The sequence below is a fragment of the Pongo abelii genome, chromosome 5 (genome assembly GCF_028885655.2).
Source record: "Pongo abelii isolate AG06213 chromosome 5, NHGRI_mPonAbe1-v2.0_pri, whole genome shotgun sequence".
NCBI lineage: Eukaryota > Metazoa > Chordata > Mammalia > Primates > Hominidae > Pongo > Pongo abelii.
The window spans coordinates 151,407,255-151,428,549 of NC_071990.2; the positions used below are offsets into that span (position 1 = coordinate 151,407,255).

A 21,295-nucleotide genomic window follows, 5' to 3' on the forward strand; every position below is an offset into this window, starting at 1 on the left:
AGGGGCCATCATTTCCTGCCCTGTTTATTGTACCAACAAGTAGAAAGAAGGGGAAAGATAACAGTCATCTCAGTTTTCTAAAATGTCAGAATACCAGAGAGGACAGCTTGGTTTATCTGTTTCAACCAAATCATAGATACCTGACAGCCCATGCCTATTTTTCATTCAGCCTTGTTTAAGAGTCACCTTCTCCCCATTCTATAGAATAGGCCAGCCACTGTTTAAGCTATTCTGGCTAAATTCCTAGGGAGAGGCAAGGATTCTGCAAGTTACCCAATGAGTGCCCAGGTCTCACAAACCCACCCAAAGGGTCAGCAGCATGCAGCAACTTTCAGCATAGCATGGCTTATAAAGAATGTCCACTTTTGTTTTATGTCTCAGCATAATCTGAATATTTTGTTTGAAGCCAAGATTTCTCTTCTCTTTTGCCTCCCCTTCCCACTCCCTTCCATGAGAGAGAGTGACATCAGTACATAACAGTGCCATTAGCTCAAATTACTTGAAATTAAATGCCAAAACAAGAAGGGCTTTACAGTTTCCTTGTCTTATAATCTGTTTTTATTTGACATAAAGATTCTTATTTTAAAATAATTAGTTTCTTAATAAGTAAAAGGGGTGATAATAAGTTTAATAGATCTCTCAATTTTGTTTTTATTCTTCACCAATAGCTATTTTCTGTTAATTATAGCGTGGAGCACAGCCACTGAAAAAAAAAAAAGAAAAAAAAGCATTTTAGTCCAGGCATTTTGGGAGGCTGAGGCGAGCCAATCATCTCAAGTCAGGAGTTTGAGACCAGCCTGGCCAACATGGTGAAACCCTGTCTCTACTAAAAACACAAAAATTAGCTGGGCATGGTGGCTTGCATCTGTAATCCCAGACACTCAGGAGGCTGAGGCAGGAGAATTGCTTGAACCCAGGAGGCGGAGGTTGCAGTGAGTCGAGATCACACTACTGCATTCTAGCCTGGGTGACAGAGCGAGACTCTGTCTCAAAAAAAAAAAAAAAAAATGAAAAATTAAAATTAAAAAGGCATTTAAAAAATTACTGGTTTTTTCAACTGGAATCAGATGTAGTTATTAACAACTAACTAAAACCTTCCTTCACTTTGCTTCTAGTATGGTTTATACAATTACGTAATTGTGAGATTATTATAGTATAAAAGGGGCAAATATGTTACTGAAATTACTGAAATTTGATAAGAAGAGTTGATTTTCATTAGAAACTTAGAAATTCTTTTTATATACAATAAATATTAGTGTTGAACATCTTGCCTATAATTTAATTATGAAGGAATTATAAAAAGGGAATTTTGTTTTTATGACTAGAGGTAGATTTACTGTGAAGCTAACAAAGCTGAAGCTGCAGAGCCCTTGCTTGTTTAGGTTTTCTCTGACCCTGTTCTTAATTTAATTAAAAATTTTTTTTTTGAGACAGAGTCCTGCTCTGTTACCCAGGCTGTGTAGAGCAGTGGTGCAATCTCAGCTCACCACGACCTCTGTCTCCCAGGTTCAAGCGATTCTCCTGCCTCAGCTTCCCAAGTAGCTGAGAGTATAGGCGCCCAGCTAAATTTTGTATTTTTAGTAGAGAAGGGGTTTCACCATGTTGGCCAGGCTGGTCTCGAACTCCTGACCTCAGGTGATCTGCCCGCCTCGGCCTCCCAAAGTGCTGGGATTACAGGTGTCAGCCACCATGCCTGGCGCTGTTCTTAATTTTATATTATGCATAGTCTTACTGATTTTTTTTTTAACTTCATAAAAAGGTTCCCTTGTTCTCTAATTATATAAACCTTGGGCCCCCACAAAACCTGAATCTACCTTTGATAAAACCAAACTATTTGTGTTAACAAATTTAAAATAGGGCCAGGTACGGTGGCTCATGCCTGTAACCCAATGCTTTGGGAGGTTGAGGTGGGAGGATCACTTGAGGCCAGAAGTTCAAGACAAGCCTGGGAAACAGTGAGACCTCGTATCTACTAAAAATTTAAGAACTAGCCAGGCGTGGTGGTGTGCACCTCTAGTTCTGGCTACTTGGGAGGGTGAGATAAGAGGATCACTTAAGCCCAGAAGCGGCTGTGAGCTGTGATCACCACAGCATTCCAGGCTGGGCAACAGAGCAAGACCTTATCTCTAAAAAATATATTTAGAATAATTTTTAAATTTATGGACAATTATTCAGTCATCTGCTAAACATTAAATGTATACCTGCTTTTAGGCTGGGCGCGGTGGCTCACGCCTGTAATCCCAGCACTTTGGGAGGCCGAGGCGGGCGGATCACAAGGTCAGGAGATCGAGACCATCCTGGGTAACATGGTGAAACCCCGTCTCTACTAAAAATACAAAAAAATTAGCCAGGCGTGGTGGCAGGCGCCTCTAGTCCCAGCTACTCGGGAGGCTGAAGCAGGAGAATGGCATGAACCCGGGAGGCTGAGCTTGCAGTGAGCCGAGATCGCGCCACTGCACTGCAGCCTGGGCAACAGAGGGAGACTCCGTCCCAAAAAATGTATACCTGGTTTTCTTTTTGACCTTCAAAATATTTTAAAAATTAAGCAAATTTAGGCTGGGCACGGTGGCTCACGCCTGTAATCCCAGCACTTTGGGAGGCTGAGGCGGGCGGATCACGAGGTCAGGAGATCGAGACCATCCTGGCCAACATGGTGAAACTCCATCTCTACTAAAAAAAAATACAAAAATTAGCTGGGCGTGGTGGCAGGCACCTGTAATTCCAGCTACTCGGGAGGCTGAGGCAGGAGAATCGCTTGAACCCGGGAGGCGGAGGTTGCGGTGAGCCTACATTATGCCACTGTACTCTAGCCAGGTGACAGAGTAAGACTCTGTCTCAAAAAAAAAAAAAAAATTGAGCAAATTTACATGTTCGCACCATCAGAAAAAAAAAAATTTCTCCAGGTGTACCAGGAGGACTTTCTAATTCTTCTGTTGTAGATGCTTTTCTTTGGCCATTTGTTCAATTGCTAAATATTTTTCAGTGTGAGGATCTTCTTAATATTATTCGTGAATTCAACCAATATGCATATGCCAACTAGGCCAGGCACTGTACTAGGTGGCAGGAGTCGTCAGCTGTGAATTTGAAACTCTCATGAAGCTTACAGTAACGTAGGAGATGCAAAGACCAAGATGAATAGACAGTTATAGGGTAGTGTTCAGACTCGCAGTAGGGAGCCAGGCATTGAAGTGATCAGAATTACATTTCAGAAAGATAACTCTAGCTGTCATGTAGAGCAGCCTGGGAAGGGACAAAAGTCGAGTCAGAAACAGGAAGTGGTTATAGCAATTCAGGGGTGAAATGATGGTCTGCGTTAAGGCAGTGTTAGTAAGGATAGAGAGAAGTGGGTGGATAGCTACATCTAAAATACTGTCACTGTTTTCTGGGAATTATCATCTAAAAAGTTCCCTAGTCAACTTCTTGCCAGGCTACGTGATTTCTGTTCTTTCAAACTTTCTGTTTTTTGTTTTTGTTTTGTTTTGATACAGTCTCTCTGTGTCACCCAAGCTGGAGTGCAGTGGCATGATCTCTGCTCACTGCAGCCTCAACCTCCTGGGCTCAAGCGATCCCCCCTGCCTCAGCCTCCTGAGTAGCTGGGACCATAGGGTGTGCCACCATACTCAGCTGATATTCTTGTTTTTTTTGTAGACAAGGGGTTTTACCGTGTTGCCCAGGCTGGTCTCAGACTCCTGAGCTCAAGCATTCCACCCACCTCAGCCTCCCAAAGTGCCGGGATTACATGCTTGAGCCACCAGCCTCAAACTTTCTTCAGGATTACTTTAACTCATTATAATACTTTGCTAGGAACCTTCTCTTGTGTCTCACCAGCTTTCCATCTTTCTTACTGAGGAATAATCCAGAGCTAATTGCAGTGCTCTGATGAGGGTGAGATCCCATTTTTGCTGAGGAGATGTGGCAGAAACTGTGTTTTTAAAAATGAGAATTAGTGGACATGTGGAATTCTAGTACCAAGTAAAGATCCAAACTTGAATGTAGACTTGAGTCTTTTTACACTTGGAAAGATGTCACTTGTAATTTTGGTGGATTAATAGAAGGGGAGACAATGCCAGATCTATAGACCAGAGACCTAGAATCCGTGGAATTGTGTTCATGACTATGGACATGTAGTACTTGTATTAGTTGCTACAGAAAGTTAATAGTTCTTACGTATGTATTTTATTTTAAATAAATAATTTATATGTAAAAATATTTTGTTAATCTTCTGGTAAAAGCTTTATTTTTATTTTTATTTATTTATACATATTTTTGAGACAGAGTCTCACTCTGTCACCCAGGCTGGAGTGCAGTGATGCGATCTCGGCTCACTGCACCTCTGCCTCCTGGGTTCAAGTGATTCTCCTGCCTCAGCCTCCCGCATAGCTGGGACTACAGGCGCGCACCACGAGGCCCGGCTAATTTTTGTATTTTTAGTAGAGACAGGGTTTCACTGTGTTGACCAGACTGGTCTCAAACTCCTGACATCAAGTGATCCACCCACCTCAGCCTCCCAAAGTGCTGGGATTACAGGTGTGAGCCACCACACCCAGACTATTTTTGTTTTTAGTAGTCACAAGAGTTAGTGTAATTGGTCCATCTTTAGTTTGTGAAACTGAGGAATGTTCAAGTTTATTATTCCATAAGCTCTTTGTTTATTGATGTCTTCTTAAAGTGCCTTGCATCTATGAAAAAGATGTTAGGAATTGACTGCATTTCCAAGATTGACAGTATTGGTGCTAAGGGATCCAGTTGATCCCGTGTTCCATATTCTATATTGTTCCTTTTTAATCTCTTTACATATGTTCCAGTATTGTGACATACATGACATCCTTAAAAGCAGGGATATATTCTGTTACTTTTGGAATTCTTTTTGTCTCTCATAATGCTTCGTACAAAGCAAATTGTACAACACTTTTATTACCTTGGAAGATCCATGAAATTATTAGAAAACATTCATGGATTTTGATTGTTGTTTCCTTATAGTATATCTTTTCATTTATTCTTGGTAAAGAATGTATAAGACTAAATGTTAGTATCATAGAGTTACTAAAATCTAATAAATAATTAAATTATGTATAATTATATACTAGTAGAAATACATACAGTTATTAACCTAATGAATATATTTAGCATAGTATATAGCAGTTTTGAAGAGCCTTTCTAAAAATTTAGTACATACTATTTTTTATTGTAAATGATCTATGCATGTAAGTCAGATAAAGAAATGGTCATACAGAATTTTGAACATTGGGAAAAATTTAAAAACTTGAAAGTTACATGGATTTTAGAGTATTAGGCTTTTACAAAATTGTGCATGCGCTGGCAGCAAGTTTTTGTTTTTCCCTAGCACCCCTAATTTTAAAATTCAGGTCTATAAACCTAATTTCTTTTCCTTTTTTAAAGTATTTTTTAGACAGAGAGGATAGTTGGAAAAATGGTACTATGTTGTTGAGGGGGCATTAATTTATTTACAATATACTTAATGTCTTGCAGCAGGTAAATTGTAGTAAATTATTATTATTATTATTGTTTTCTGAGATGGAGTCTCGCTCTGTCGCCCAGGCTGGAGTGCAGTGGCGTGATCTCAGCTTGCTGCAACCTTCACCTCCGTGTTTCAAGCGATTCTCCTGCCTCAGCCTCCCGAGTAGCTAGGATTACAGGTGCATGCCACCACACCTGGCTAATTATTTGTATTTTTAGTAGAGATGAGGTTTCACCGTGTTAGCCAGGATGGTCTCGATCTCCTGACCTCATGATCCGCCCGCCTTGGCCTCCCAAAGTGCTGGGATTACAGGTGTGAGCCACTGCCCCGGCCAAATTGTATTAAATTATTTAAAAATAACAGTATCTTTGGCTTGGGCACGGTGGCTCACACCTGTAATCCCAGCACTTTGGGAGGCTGAGGTGGGCAGATCACTTGAGGTCAGGAGTTTGAGACCAGCCTGACCAACGTGGTGAAACCCTGTCTCTACTAATAATACAAAAAAAAATTTAGCCGGGTGTGGTGGTGGGCGCCTGTAATCCCAGCTACTCGGGAGACTGAGGCAGGAGAATTGCTGGAACCTGGGAGGCAGAGGTTGCAGTGAGCCGTGATCACGCCACTGCACTCCAGCCTAGGCAACAGAGCGAGACTCTGTCTCCAAAAAAAAAAAAAAAAAAAAAAGCCAAAAGAAGAAAAGCAATATCTTCAATTCATATTCTAAAAAGCAGAAGTGAATTTTACTTTATGAATAGAGCACTTTGCAAATAATTCTTTGTCGACCAAATATTTTAATGCCTGCATGAGTTTAAGTAAAAGCTGTTCTGTGAGAATTATAATATTGTTATTTGGAAGAATATACTAAGAGGAAGCAGACTTATGATTTGTCATTTAGTAGATAATCCAATAATGTAGGATAAAGGCAGCCTGTTGGAGAAATAATTTTAAAATATTTTCTTTCACAATTTACAAAATTTAGTTTAAAAAAATTGTCCAGTAATTTACCCCCACTTACTTGTGAAATTATGAGCTCTTTATTTCTTCTTCCCTTCAAATTTATCTTAACTTTTTCAAAACTTTTAATTTTTATTGCCGACAAGTTGCTAGGATAGTACAAATAACTCCTAAATCTCTTCATCCAGAGTCATCAATTATTATCATTTTTCTATATTTCTTTCCCCTCTTTCTGTATATACATATATGTAATTTTTTTCCTTTTTCTTAAACCACTTGAGACTTAATTATCAATATCATGTTTCTTTACCCCTAAAGTTCTTGTTTTTGTCACTCAGATTACCTTCAGCTATGAGGCTTGTGGGCTTTTCTCGTGGTTTTATTCATTTTTTCACTTTTAACAGTTTTACTGAGGTATAACTGAGATACCATACAGTTTATTTTAGACTGCATTTTTATTCCTTCCTTCCTCTCACTGGCAGTTGCTGGTACAGTGCTGCACCTGGCTAAGCAAATGGTTTATTTTGGAGCTGATAAAGCTGCCTTATGAAATCAGCTGACAGGTATATTATACCTACAGATGATGCCTTTTCTCTCAGAGCGCTTGGGTTGAGATTGACCCACTCCACAATTGCTAGTGGACATTCTGAGCAAAAGACCACATTTCTGTCCAATTTTGTGAATGTAACTATTAACTCATTTGACCTCTAAAATACTTAAGTTGTCATTTTACTGTAGTGTAAAGATGACCATAGATCTAAAAGATAATTTTTCTGAATTTTGACATTGAAGGGAGAAATCTATTTTTAGAAATCAAAAATGAAGAACTCAGGCCCTTTAGGTTGCATACTTGGTTCTGGAGTGGCATGGAAGATGTTTGGAATGGCTTGACCCTCTGTTGCTTTCACTTGGATTGTTTGCTTTTTTATTTTTTAAATATATTGTTTGGTGATCAGTGCATTTTTATTGACTTAATAGTTGTATCTAAACTATCATAAAGCCAAATTGGGCAGTGTGTAACTCCTACTAATGTATTTCTCTCTTTTTTCCTCACAGGGATGAATTGTAAAAGCAACATCAGCTTGACCAGTATAAAATTACAGTGGATTGCTCATCTCAGTCCTCAAAGCTTTTTGAAAACCAACACCATCACAGCTTGTTTTGGACTTTGTTACACTGTTATTTTCAGCATGAAAATGTGTGTTTTTTTAGGATTTCTGATTCTTCAAAGAGGCACAGAGCCAAATTGGTAGAGGAAGGATGCAAAGTATAAATTTGTGTAATATTACTTTAACAAGCCCATATTTTACTTGGAAATATTAAAAGAAAGGGTTCTGTAAAATGGAAAACTTAGTTTGTGAATTGATTTTGAGGAGTGGTTTTTCTTTTCTTGGACACTTAATTCTGTTCTGGTATTATGAGATTGCTTTTGTGCATTGGATAACACCACCATTCACAAGTTAAGATTCTTGGTATTTGGATGTCTGTTAGATGCTACTAAGAAAATAGAGATGAGCTTTCTTTTTAAAGCTTTTGATGTGGTGTCATAGAATAGCATGTTGTAGATACAATCAGCTGCTTTGTTACCTTAAAACTAGGCATTTGTAAATATTAAACCTTAAGATGGCAGGTGATGTCCTGTAAACACTCAGCTGTTCAGATTGGACATAACTGACTTAGTTCTTCTCTTCTCTCTCTCAAAATTATAGGAGACTTGTAGTTTAGTGTTGTTTTCTGTTTCTAATTTGCTGCTGATAATGTATATGAACTTAACATGCTGTGTAAGCTGTGTCCTAGTTCTTGAACAGTTTATGCAGTGCTGCTTTGCCAAATAAAGTTAAAAGTAAAAGAGGCATTGGTTGTTTTTGAATATAGAAGAAAGAACAGCAAGTCCACCAGATAGGGAGTGTTTACGATCACGGGAAAAAGACTATTTCTCTGGTTGTTTCCTTTTGCGAAGTCTGAGTAAGTAATTAGCATTAATCCAACTGTACATTGTAGAATGTGACTACACTGCTCCAGGGCCAGGACCGTACTTCAGTCGTCATTTCTCTTTGACTCCCTAGCCCAGGGCTTGTCCTGTAGTAGCTATACAGTAAATGCTGGTGAGTGAGTGGTGAATGAATCGACTTAAAGTCAGGAAAGAACAGGATTGAGGATGAACAGACCAAAACCCATCTCTCACCTATACAAAGATTTATTAATATAATGACTATAGCTGAATTTCTAAGAAGGCAGTAGCACTTTGGGATCTTATTTAAATGTTGTGATTTATAACTTTTATAATAAGAAGTTCTGGAACTGAGGAAATACAAGCTCCAGAATGTGCAGAATCAGCACTCTCAGCAAAGCCCTTCTACTGGGTGCATGTGTGGGTGTGTAATTCTGGCAAAGAACCTTTGTGGGCATGTGAGACACTCCCCCCAGCTCTTGAAAAAGTCTTAAATATGACTTCTTTACAAATGGCTTTTAGGCTGGGTGTGGTGGCTCACGCCTGTAATCCCAGCACTTTGGGAGGCCAAGATGGGCAGATCACCTGAGGTCAGAAGTTCAAGACCAGCCTGGCCAACATGGTGAAACCCCCTCTCTACTAAAAATAAAAAAATTAGCCGGGCATGGTGGCACACACCTGTAATCCCAGCTATTTGGGAAGCTGAGGCAGGAGAACTTCTTGAACCGGTGAGGCAGAGGTTGCAGTGAGCCAAGATCGCGCCATTGCACTCCAGCCTGGGTGACGAGTGAAACTCTCTCAAGAAATAAATAAATAAATAAATAAATAAATAAAATGGCTTTTAAAACTGATACATCTTTTGACAAGTGCCTCTTCTTAGGTAAGGTCTTAGACACAGGAAACTAGCATTATTTGGTGCCCAAAACTTGAGAGTTTAAATTTATTGTTAGCTTCAGTTTGCTGCTGTTTATTGCTTCCATACTCAGGCCCTGAACCCCTGTGGTCCAGGACTAGTCCATTTTAAATAGTTGTAAAGGTCAAATATTCTTTTTTTTTTTTTTTTTTTTGAGACGGAGTCTCGCTCTGTCGCCCAGGCTGGAGTGCAGTGGCGCGATCTCTGCTCACTGCAAGCTCTGCCTCCCGGGTTCATGCCATTCTCCTGCCTCAGCCTCCGGAGTAGCTGGGATTACCGGTGCCCACCACCACGCTCGGCTAATTTTTTGTATTTTTAGTAGAGACAGGGTTTCACTTTGTTAGCCAGGGTGGTCTCTGATCTCCTGACCTTGTGATCCCCCCGCCTCAGCCTCCCAAAATGCTGGGATTACAGGCCTGAGCCACAGTGCCCAGCCAAAGTCAAATATTCTTTACAACTTAAATTAATTCTTAAATGTATCCACTGGTCTGTGTCTTTCATAGCCATTACCAACATTTTACTATGTGTGAGTCTCTATGTTTGGTTTGGGGATAGAAAAAGGCCCTTACTCTCAAAAGTGTGAAGTCTGTTTGAGGAGACAATTATATAAATATGATAAGACAAACTTAAGTGCCACCTGATTAGTACAGACAGTGCTATGCCTTCAGCATTGTTCAAGCACTGCTCTTGGACTTTCCATGTTTATGAATTAAAATTGTAGAATGTTGAATAAACAGGAATGGGCTTTAAGGGAGCATGAATAAATGGGTAGAAACGGAAATAATGGATTAAACTAGGCCTAAGATTTTTTTTTCTGTAAGATATATATATGTGTGTGTGTGTACAGGTTACAGTCAAGATCTTTAGTATTCATAATTTCTAAAACATTTCCTTATGTCATTTTCCTTAATAGAAGTGATTCCTTTACATAATATGAAGGGCGACATTTCAAAAAGTTTCAGTCTAGTGAGATCCTGTTGAAATGAGATATTTTTCTACAAATTTGGTTTTATTAAAGGCCAAATCAAGCTCTCAAAATGTATGTAATCTTGGCCAAGCATGGGGGCTCAAACATGTAATCTCAGCACTTTGGGAGGCCGAGGGAGGAGGATTGCTTGAGGCCAGGAGTTCAAGACCAGCTTGAGCAACAAAGTGAGATCTTGTCTCTACAAAAAAACAAAAATTAGCCAGGCATGGTGATGTGCTCCTGTAGTCCTAGCTACTTGGGAGGCTGATGCAGGAGAATTGCTTGAGCCCAGGAGTTCGAGGCTGTAGTAAGCAAAGCCATAGTGAGCTATGATCGCACCACTGCACTCCAGCCTGGGCAACGAGTAAGACTCAGTCTCTCCCTCTCTTTTTTAAAAACTCTTTTCCTCCACCCTTCTAATAGAAACCTAAGAACCCTATCTCTTAAAACAAAAACCACTTACATAATCTAAGCCTGAATTATGAATATCAGCTTTTTATTGAGGGTTTCTTTTTTTTTTTGAGTGCAATGGTGCGATCTCAGCTTACTGCAACCTTTGCCTCCTGGGTTCAAGCAATTCTCCTGCCTCAGCCTCCCAAGTAGCTGAGATTACAGGCAGGCGCCACCACACCTGGCTAATTTTGTATTTTTTTTCATAGAGACGGGGTTTCACCATGTTGGTCAGGCTGGTCTCGAACTCCTGACCTCAAGTGATCCACCCACCTTGGCCTCCCAAAGTGCTGGGATTACAGGTGTGAGCCACCGCACCTGGTCAAGGGTTTCAACTCTTTTCCAGTCAATAACATTAGAAGAAAATGACATTCTGGGGGGAAAATAATCCATTAACATTTTTCATGCAAATATTTTAAATTCCACTGCCCTAATTTTAAAAACTGCCATTGTTCAAAAAAAGCTCACTGTGCAGTGGTGCGATCTTGGCTCACTGCAATCTCCGCCTCCCGGGTTCAAGTGATTCTACTGCCTCAGCCTCCCACGTCACCACGCCCAGCTAATTTTTTGTATTTTTAGTAGAGACGGGGTTTCACTGCATTAGCCAAGATGGTCTCCATCTCCTGACCTTGGGATCTGCCTGCCTTGGCCTCCCAAAGTGTTGGGATTACAGGCGTGAGCCACCGTGCCTGGCCCACTGAACTTTTAAAATTCGTATATAATATACCTCTATTAAAGCATCTTAAAAATTCAATTGATCTAAAATAGAATAACATCTTTGAGTAATAATGCTCATGAATTTTTGAAGCTATTCTTGGTGTGTGATTGTCAGCCAGGAAACAAAGCTGCTTAGTTTTGTTTCATTAGCCAGGTGGGTATTTTTGGTTTTCAGCTAAATGTTAACAAAATAGTTTGATATGTTACTAAAATATATGAGTATGGTAACTGAACACTAATATTGTAAATGAAATAAATGGATTATTTTTAATGTTCTAAATGTGGTTCAGAGGCTAATACCTTATTTTAGGTAAGTGCTAAAATTCTTCTAGGTATAAATCATTGCCTACAACTTACTGTGTTCTTAAAGAACTGAACAGTAAAACAAATGGGTTCTGATTGGATTTCAGTTGGATCTCTGGATTCCTCTGACCATTTTCCAGAAAGATGAGTGTTGTGTTCTCACTAAACCTAGCACGTGGCTCAAATAGAGGGCTGGTGAAAGAATCCCACTTGAAGAAAACCAGCTGACCCAAGGGGCCAAGGAATATTTGTGTATTGTAATATGATAAAAAGGAAATCAGGCCGGGTGCGGTGGCTCACGCCTTTAATCCCAGCACTTTGGGAGGCCGAGGTGGGTGGATCACCTGAGGTTAGGAGTTCAAGACCAGCCTGACCAACATGGCGAAACCACGTCTCTACTAAAAATACAAAATTAGCCGGGTGTGGTGGTGGGTGCCTGTAATCCCAGCTACTTGGGAGGTTGAGACAGGAGAATCACTTGAACCCAGGAGGCAGAGGTTGCAATGAGCCGAGATTGTGCCACTGCACTCCAGCCTGGGCGACAGAGCCAGACTCTGTCTCAAAAAAATAAAAGGGGGGGGTAATCAAGTCCAATAATTTCCTTATCTTTAATCCTAATATCATTGCTACAATAATGATTGTTGGTTCCCCACTTCCGGCTTCATCTTTCTGGCTTTTTTTTTTTTGAGAAATAGTCTGTCACTCGTTCTCCAAGCTGGAGTGCAGTGGTGCAATCTCGGCTTACTGCAAACTCTGCCTCCCAGGTTCAAGTGATTCTCCTGCCTCAGCCTCCCAAGTAGCTGGGACTACAGGCGTGCGCCACCACGCTCAGCTAATTTTTGTATTTTTAGTAGAGACAGGGTTTCACCGTGTTGGCCGGGATGGTCTCGATCTCTTGACCTCGTGATCCCACCTTAGCCTCTGAAAGTGCTGGGATTACAGGCGTGAGCCATTGTGCCCAGTCCCAGCTTCATCTTTTTAAGTGACTTTGTGTTGTTTCAACCAGGAATCTCTGTGAAATGGCCCTTTGCTTGGGAGAGAACATAAGAGTAAAATCTGACTTTCAGTTCCCATATAGGGCTGTGCTGTGCTAGGGGGCCCTCAGAACCTATGAGGCATGCTTCTGTCTGTCCCTCCTCTCACCCCCCTCAGTTTTTCCTCATCTTTCCACCTCCCTGGCAGGAAAAAAAAGTTAAAGCTGTGGTCTTACAGATTGCAGTTCATGATTCTGATTTCTTTTTCTATACACAAATCTCTAGATCATATATTTGGAGATTTATCGAGATCTCTAGTTTCATCTGTAGAACTGTTTTGCTTAAATGTAAGAACTCTTGATTCATTTGAATTTTGAGTATTTGGTCATATGAAATGACTATGAAAATGAAAGAGCACCTTTAAAAAAAAAAAAGCCCATACACTATTTTCCTGAGCTTTTTTTTTTTTTGAGATGGAGTCTCACACTGGTGCCCGGGCTGGAGTGCAGTGGCGCTATCTTGGCTCGCTGCAGCCTCTGCCTCCTGTGTTCAAGCGATTCTCCTACCTCAGCCTCCCTAGTAGCTGGGACTACAGGTGCACGCCAGCACGCCCAGCTAATTTTTTTAGTAGCGATGGGGTTTCACTATGTTGGCCAGGCTGGTGTCGAACTCCTGACCTCGTGGTCTGCCCACCTCGGCCTCCCAAAGTGTTGGGATTACAGGTGTGAGCCACTGCACGTGGCCTTTTTTTTTTTTTTTTTGAGATGGAGTCTTGCTCTGTTGCCCATGCTGGAGTGCACAATCTCAGCTCACTGCAACCTCCACCTCCTGGGTTCAAGCGATTCTCCCACCTCAGCCTCCCAAATAGCTGGGCTTTACAGGTTTGCCACCATGCCCAGCTAAATTTTGTATTTTTAGTAATTTTTGTATTTTTAGTCTCACCATTTTGGCCAGGCTGGTCTCGAACTCCTGACCTCAGGTGATCCACCCACCTCGCCTCTTGAAGTGTTGGGATTACAGGCATGAGCCACTGCACCTGGCCCAATTTCCCCAAGCTACTTTTGTAAAAGTTAACATTATTTTTGTATTAAAATATTTTGAGAAGTTTCCTAAATTTTGAAATAACTTCATAAAAGGATTTAAGCTGAATAATATTATAAATTGATCTCTTTCCAATTTGCAGGGTGATGACATAAGATTTTAAAAACTAATGTGATTTGAGAATTAAAATAAGTAGGAAGGAAGATATGCTTAGACCTAAATATGGGAAATATAGGAGAAGGCTCAGTTCTAACCAGTCAATTCCCAAAAACATTCAGCTTTGGGATGTCTAACCTTATTTTTGTCCTTGGTGGTTTTCTATTTAGCTGGAGAATCTGTGTTTATCCACTAAAGTAGCTATAACTTAAAATATTCATTTTATTTTTAGAATACTAGAATCTAGTAGGTCGGAAAATGGGGACAGGAACAGAAAAGTCTGCAACACAGATGCTTAAAAAGCCAATGAGACGAGAAATTTGTGAATGGCAAACTGCAAACTAAGCTTCTCCCTCTTTGTATTCAGCTTGGGCAGTTCTTTGTTAGAAATTCTTGTTCAATTTTAATCCGAAAAATTGTAGATAACCTGGAGTCCAGAAAACAAAAACATTAAAATAATTCTGCTAGGAATAAAGTGGCATAATCCATTTTGAGAAAGCAAGCCAAAACATGAAATTGTTTTGAGATACTGTAATTGAATTTAACAAGAAGCCCAAACTATGGAATCTCAGGCTCAGATGCTGTGTTAAGAGGCATCATCAACATGATGTTGAGGGAACATCTGAAGGTAAGGATGGTGGCTTGTGTTCTGGGGCACAGCACACCTGTTTGTTTACACAGGTGAAGTAATCAACAGAGTTGGCCTTGAACAGCAAAATGGAAAGGGAAATAGAAATATGCATCTCGGCCAGGCGTGGTGGCTCACGCCTGTAATCCCAGCATTTTGGGAGGCTGAGGCGGGTGGATCATCTGAGGTCAGGAGCTCAAGACCAGCCTGGCCAACATGGTGAAACCCCATCTCTACTAAAAAAATACAAAAATTAGCTGGGCATGGTGGTGCACACCTGTAGTCCCAGCTAATCGGAGGCTGAGGCACAAGAATTGCTTGAACCTGGGAGGCGGAGGTTGCCGTGAGCTGAGAGAGGTGAGCTCACGCCACTGCACTACAGCCTAGGCAACAGAGTGAGACTCGGTCCCAAAAAAAAGAAAAAAAGCATCTCTGTGTGGGTCAAAGGAAAATCTAGTAAAGGGCAATGTGAACAGCCATCAGTAACTGAAGAGAGGTGTTGCTGAGTGGGACTGAGTTGTGGGGCCAGACCACGGGTTTTGAAGTCATTGGGAGCAAGATGAAAAAAATCCTGTTATTTTCCTATGGAAGAGAATGTATTGGGTACTCAGCTGATTTAAAACAGTAAAATGCTGTGGAAGGCTGGAGGAATAGCTGCTGTCTACTAAGAATGAAAGGAAAAAGTAAGTTTTAAGTGTTCAGGAGGAGTTAGTGAGCCTTAGGAAAAGACATGTAAAACATAAGAACACGTTTAAGAGAGAAATTGTGGACGCCTTTTCCCTTTAAAATTATGTTTCAATTGTCTTAGATGCAGAACTCCTTCAATCAGATAATCTACAGGTAAGATCACTTTTAAAAGTCACATTGAGTCTACCTGATAATATAAATATTTTGTAGACCTTGATTCTCCTTCCCTCGAGTATGCTTTATGTGGCCCTGGGCAAGTCACTTTCTCTAATACTCAATTTCCCCCGTTGTAAAATAGGGTTGGTATGATTGAATCCAAATAATGCAGTAACAACTCAGTTAATAATAGCAACTTATGATTATAATAAAAGGAAAAAAAGGCTTAATAATAAAATACAATTTATTAAAGGAATCATGTTTACATAGATACAGAACATCTTGGATATTTCAACACCATAGCAACACAAAATTAATTTCTTCATGTATAAAAGATGTGCTGAAAGCTGCATGCCTCATCAGTTTTTATTTTATTGGTTATGGCTATAGTTGACATCTTTCCTTACAAAAACAAACTGCACAGCATCACATATAGAGTACAGACATCTTAAGTTCATTCACAAAGTTAATTTTTCTAAACTGCCCTTCAAAAATTTACATCTTTGCTCAATTCTAAACATTCAACAAAATTAGCTTCCCAAGAAACAAAAATGATGATACCCAATTTCTTTGCTTTTCTAGAAGTAACTTTCCATTTGTTCATGTATTTTGATATGTTATATTTCCCCACCCAAATTAAACCCTTTGTTAAAAGAACAACCTATTTTAGGTTCAGTCTAAAAATAAAGTGTACTAGATTCTGGAGTGTTTTTCAAATATTTTAAAATATTTGCCACTTATGGTTAAAAAAAATGTAAATAATATCATGTGAGTATAGATAGGCACCATACTATACATTCCTCTCAGAATCATTTCTAGAATGTGTATAATCCCGGCGTTAAGTGATGGTGGGAATGACTTGCCTTTAAAAGCCTACAAATTAAAAGAGGAAAGATGCTAAGCTAGATGCTGGTTTTCTATAAAGATGAATTTGTGAACAACTGCTTTATGCTCTAGAAATATGTAAGCCTGGCATTAGCTGATGGCACATTCTAACATTTTATAGCGTTAAAAAAAATCGACTCATTCCATTGGAGGAAAGCCATGGTGACATTTTTACAAAAGCTGTACCCAGGAATCCACTCAACGTCCTCTCTTCAATTGTCATTTTTCTCTTTCATCAACAAAGGCTATATATATATAAATGAGTTGCTGTGCTCTCACCATGGAGCAGTGTTGACTTGATGTAACGAAGTATTAAACGTTCTACTTGCTCTCTTTGCCCTCAACTAAGTTTCTGTTAGTTTTTGGCATGCCAGATTCTCTGCTTCCGTCTTGATTTCCTATCTCACTGCATGACCATCTTAGAGCTGTTACTAATTCAGTCTGGGTTTTTTTTCTCCCAAAGGTCAGTCTAAGGAGGCAGCCACCTATATGACATGATGTCAGAGGGATTAGGAAGGACCCACACTCACCTTCCCTAAGGCTCACTGACTTGTACGTAAGGTTTATAATTTAGGTATACCCACCCTAAGTAACATCTGATTGAAGGCATGAACTCGCTTGAGATCCACTCTCAGAAACAGGTTTAGAGGGAAAAGAAAAAGAACATTGGGAGCTTCAAGGAGGAAGAAAAGGGCCACAGAACAAGGAGAAGCTGGGCCTATAGCAGTCCAGCATGGTAAGGGGCCAACAGTTGGCTTCTAAAAGGTAATGGGTTAACACAGTCATCCTAATACCACCTCCTGAGATGCTGAATTTTCTCTCAGCTAAGCACACATTTCTATTTTCAGGGACAGCTTACATAAATCAGAATTATATTTTTAGAAATCTTTAATCATGAATTCCTCTCTAAATTTCAAAATACTTTATGACTTCCTAAGGAACATTTTTTTACAATAAATAATAAAGATTTGGGATTTGCAGAATCTTCTGGCCCAATTAAAAACAAAAGAAGCCGTAAATATCCAGAACTTAATAGATGTATAAATTATAAACAAAACATGTCCCTGCCCCAAGCTATTGAAATTACATTACTATAGATACATCCCATTTATGAGGTAGTCCGATTCCTCAGATGTAATGGGACGAGCTTTTTTCAGTTTCTGTTTCACCAGTCGTAGTCGGCATGCAACCATGAGAAGCAGCAGAGCAGTGATAGCCAAACCCAGCGCCAGGGGTAGCACCGCACCTTTGAGAAGGTTAGACATGAAGAGGGCAAGCCAGTGATTAGTCACAGTGACAGCTACTGGTCACTATATGCTATGCGCTTTGCATGCACTATTTTATTTAATCCAAACAAATTGGTATTAGTATTATCACCATTTTGCAGATTAACTAAGGTGTACTGAGGTTAAGTAATTTGCTGATTTGCCTAGGAGGCTGTAAGTTGTAGGTCCACGTCCCAAACCTAGACTTTTTTTTTTTTTTGAGATGGAGTCTTGCTCTGTTGCCCAGGCTGGAGTGTAATGGCTCAATCTCGGCTCACTGCAACCTCTACCTCCTGGGTTCAAGTGATTCTCCTGCCTCAGCCTCCCAAGTAGCTGGGATTACAGGTGCCTGCCACTGTGCCCAGCTAATTTTTGTATTTTTAGTAGAGATGGGGTTTCAACATCTTGGCCAGGCTGGTCTCGAACTCCTGACCTCGTGATCCACCTGCCTCGGCCTCCCAAAGTGCTGGGATTACAGGCGTGAGCCACTGTGCCCGGCCAACACAGACCTCTTTAAAACCAAATTCTCTACCAGCTTCCTACACAATTTGTATGGCATCAAAGGGTACCCATACTACCATCTAGTCACTCATATCCAACTGAAATAGGCATTCTGGTCATGAAATTTTTTTGTTGTAGTCATAGACTATATTTATGGATTCATACATGATCATTCTTCAACTAAGTATGAACTAACTCCTGATTTCTTGTTCTGGTTAGGGCTTAAGAAATTTATTTCCTTTCTAAATCCAGGGAACCGACTCAGTCAGTAGAACCTTTGTTGAAAACTAACTTCCAAATATGCTGGTGTGATTTTGGACATTAAAGGAAAACATTTCTTTAGTTTTTCCTGTGAGGCGGATCCTAGACACCAGACTAGAAGTAGCAAGGCTTGCAGGAGTCTGGAAGGACAGGGTGTGCCAATATCAGTCTTTTTCATCAAGCTTAGCAGGCTCTATTTTTAGTCTGATCTACTCTGTAGCCAGGCCAGGTCTGGAGATGATATGGTGGAACTGTTTTTAGCTGTAGGGATCTTGCCAACTGGTGGAACTGGAGGAGAAACATTTCCTTTGTGTAGGCTCATTCTATAACATTTGCTCTCATTTATTCATTCATTCTGCATTCATTAAAAGCCTTCTTCCACGTGCCAGACACTGAGCTAAGTGCTGATGATCCTTTTATTTGTAAATAAATACCACCCCCCTCAAGATAAGCTAATGCCAAGAATACCAGCTTTATAGCTTAAATCATTGAATTCTCACAACCACCACATAAATTGGTGCTATTATTATCCCCATTTTACAAATGAGGGAGCTAAGGCATCAACAATGAAGTGAGGGCCAGGCACAGTGGCTCAGGCATGTGATACCAGCACTTTGGAAGGCAGAGGTGGGCAAATTGCTTGATCCCAGGAGTAACCTGGGCAACATGGCGAGACCTTGTCTCTACAAAAAATTATTAGCCAGTTGTGGCATGCACCTGCAGTCCCAGCTACTCGGGAGGCTGAAGTAGGCGAATCACCTGAGCCCAGAAAGTTGAGGCTGTTATGAACCATGATCAGGCTAGTGCACTCCAGCCTGGGTGACAGTGTGAGAGCCTATCTCAAAAAAAAGAGAAGTGAGGCTGGGCACAGCGGCTCACGCCTATAATCCCAATACTTAGGGAGGCTAAAGCAGAAGGATCACTTGCGTCTGGGAGGTAGAGGCTTCAGTGAGCTCTTAAACTGTACTCCAGCTTGGGTGGCAGAGTAAGATCCTGTCTTAAAAAAAAAAAAAAAAAGAGACTGAAGTGACTTGTCTAAGATTGTTAAGTGGTAGAGCTAGCAAATAACCCCAGACGGGACAGCCCCAGAGCCTGTAGTTCTAACCACTATGGTACTCTACTTCTGCAAAATGTAAATGAGACAGTTTTTGAACGAGTAAGTCTGGGTAGACAGACATTTAAATGGGAAAAAAATGCAACAAAGTGTTACACTTACTATGATAGAATTATATATGCAGCATAGATGGACCAGGTGGTCCATCTACCTGGTCTGTAGGATTTTTGCTTGAGTGATTTGGATGTATGATAGAGACTGTTGGGTGCTTGAAGGAGATAAGTTTATTTTTTGACACTTTCAGATTGAGATGCCTATCAGCGATCAGGTGGAATTTTCTTAGGCTTTTGGATTATCTGGGCCTAAATATGTGGGAGCCTTTAGCATAAAGGTGGTAGCTGCAGTCACGACAGTGGGTAGGACAGCCAGAGAGAAAGGAGGAAGAAAGGTGAGCCAGGAACAAGGTCCTGGGAAACACTAGCATTTAGAGGGCAGACCAAAGCAGAGGACCAAAAAAACCAGAAGAAGACCAGTCAGAGAAATAGGAGGACGACAGCTATAGTAGGGAGTGGGCTTTTGGAAGCTGAGGAAAGAGACATCCAAGAAGAAAGTCCTCAGCTGAATCAAATGCTAAGGAAAGGTCAAGTGAGGTGAAGCCTGGAGAGCCCACTGGATTTAGCAATTGGTAATTCATTTATGGGAGGACAGAAGATGGAGGACGCTACTTTGTTTCTTTACATATTAAGAAATCTGAACGTGATCACAGTCAGGGGAATGAGCCAGTAAAGAAACAGAGATGAAAACCGTGGGAGAGCTAGGAGATGATGAGAAATGAACCTGAGGAAATCAGGGGCTATATCCAGATCAGGGAGAGAGACCTTGGAAAGAGGAGACACCTCTTTCTTTAGTACTGGAGGAGAGGAAGAGGGGTGAATGCAACCAGATGAGTTTTTACATTTGGGGGGCAGGTAGCTGAGGAAGTTCACTCCAGTCAGTCTTGATTTACTGGGCTTAAAACTGGTCCCAGGTATAGTTGGCCGCCTCTTGAAGACAAGAGGACCTGGAGCTGATGACACACTCACGGCACTTCAACTGTGGTGTATTTTTAGAATCCCAGGTAAAACTCCTGAACAAGATTCTCAAGAACAGTTTGAAAGTGTCTGGTTGCTAGAGGAGGGGATGGGAAAGCTGCTTTAGAGACTGTTAGGTATCAAACAAAGTTCTGCAAGAAGCCAGCATTCCTCCAGAGAATTGTGAAAGATGCAAATCAGTGATAACCCTATGGACTGGAATTGGATTCTACAGCTGTCTCATTCCACACACAGCAGCTCTGGAGGTGTCAAGATGGCTGCCTGGTCTCTCCATGCCAGCAGTTTGGGGCCTCAGTAGCTACTACTGCCTCCTAGTCTCCACCTGATGAAAGAAGTTCTGACAAGGCTAAGTGGCCCCAAGGTGCCATTCTCCCTCCACCTTCCTCTAAGTTGCATATGTTACAAAGGAACAGGACAAAAAAAGAAACTTTGGTCAATACCCACAGAAAACCCCAGGAACCCCAAATCATTTCTCACGAATTGGACCGCAACACCCAGCCCCAGTCCGGGGGACTTGCTTAAAGATGAGCACCAGCATTTAGGTTAGGAAGCTGTGGTTGATGATGCCAATCCCAATGCCGGGGCTCAGGTTTAGCTATGGTAACAATAAAACAGACGAGATCTGGGAAAATATTCTATTTGCTAAGTCAGATATGAGGCTGCTGAACTGTCTGATCTGATTCCTGTTTAATGCTTTTATGACAAGGAAAATGAAATCTCCCAAAAGTACTTGCCAGAATATTGAAAATTATTCTTGACTTTTAATATTTAGTTGGCTTAGTTTGGATAATTTGAGATTTACAACTTTCTAGCTCCTTCTAAAACACACCATGATGGTATTCTCAGTAACCAGCTAGGGTGATGA

At 40.7% G+C, this 21,295-nt stretch overlaps 2 protein-coding genes across 5 annotated transcripts in view; one reads left to right on the forward strand and one right to left on the reverse strand.

The window, feature by feature from the left end:
* PCMT1 (protein-L-isoaspartate (D-aspartate) O-methyltransferase) overlaps positions 1-8,283 on the forward strand; it is a 60,240-nt gene extending 51,957 nt beyond the window's left edge. For 2 of the 3 annotated variants that reach the window (XM_024247849.3, XM_054556811.2), the window contains one exon: positions 7,487-8,283. In XM_024247849.3, coding sequence (XP_024103617.1) covers positions 7,487-7,499 — 13 coding nt within the window. In that variant the 3' untranslated portion in view covers positions 7,500-8,283. 3 annotated transcript variants of the gene reach the window in all.
* Positions 8,284-15,599: 7,316 nt separating this feature from the next.
* The window catches only part of LRP11 (LDL receptor related protein 11), a 52,854-nt gene continuing 47,158 nt past the window's right edge, over positions 15,600-21,295 (reverse strand). For both annotated transcript variants that reach the window (XM_024248412.3, XM_054558297.2), the window contains one exon: positions 15,600-17,504. In XM_024248412.3, the coding sequence (XP_024104180.1) occupies positions 17,350-17,504 (155 nt within the window). In that variant the 3' untranslated portion in view covers positions 15,600-17,349. The remainder of the gene's footprint in view (positions 17,505-21,295) is intronic.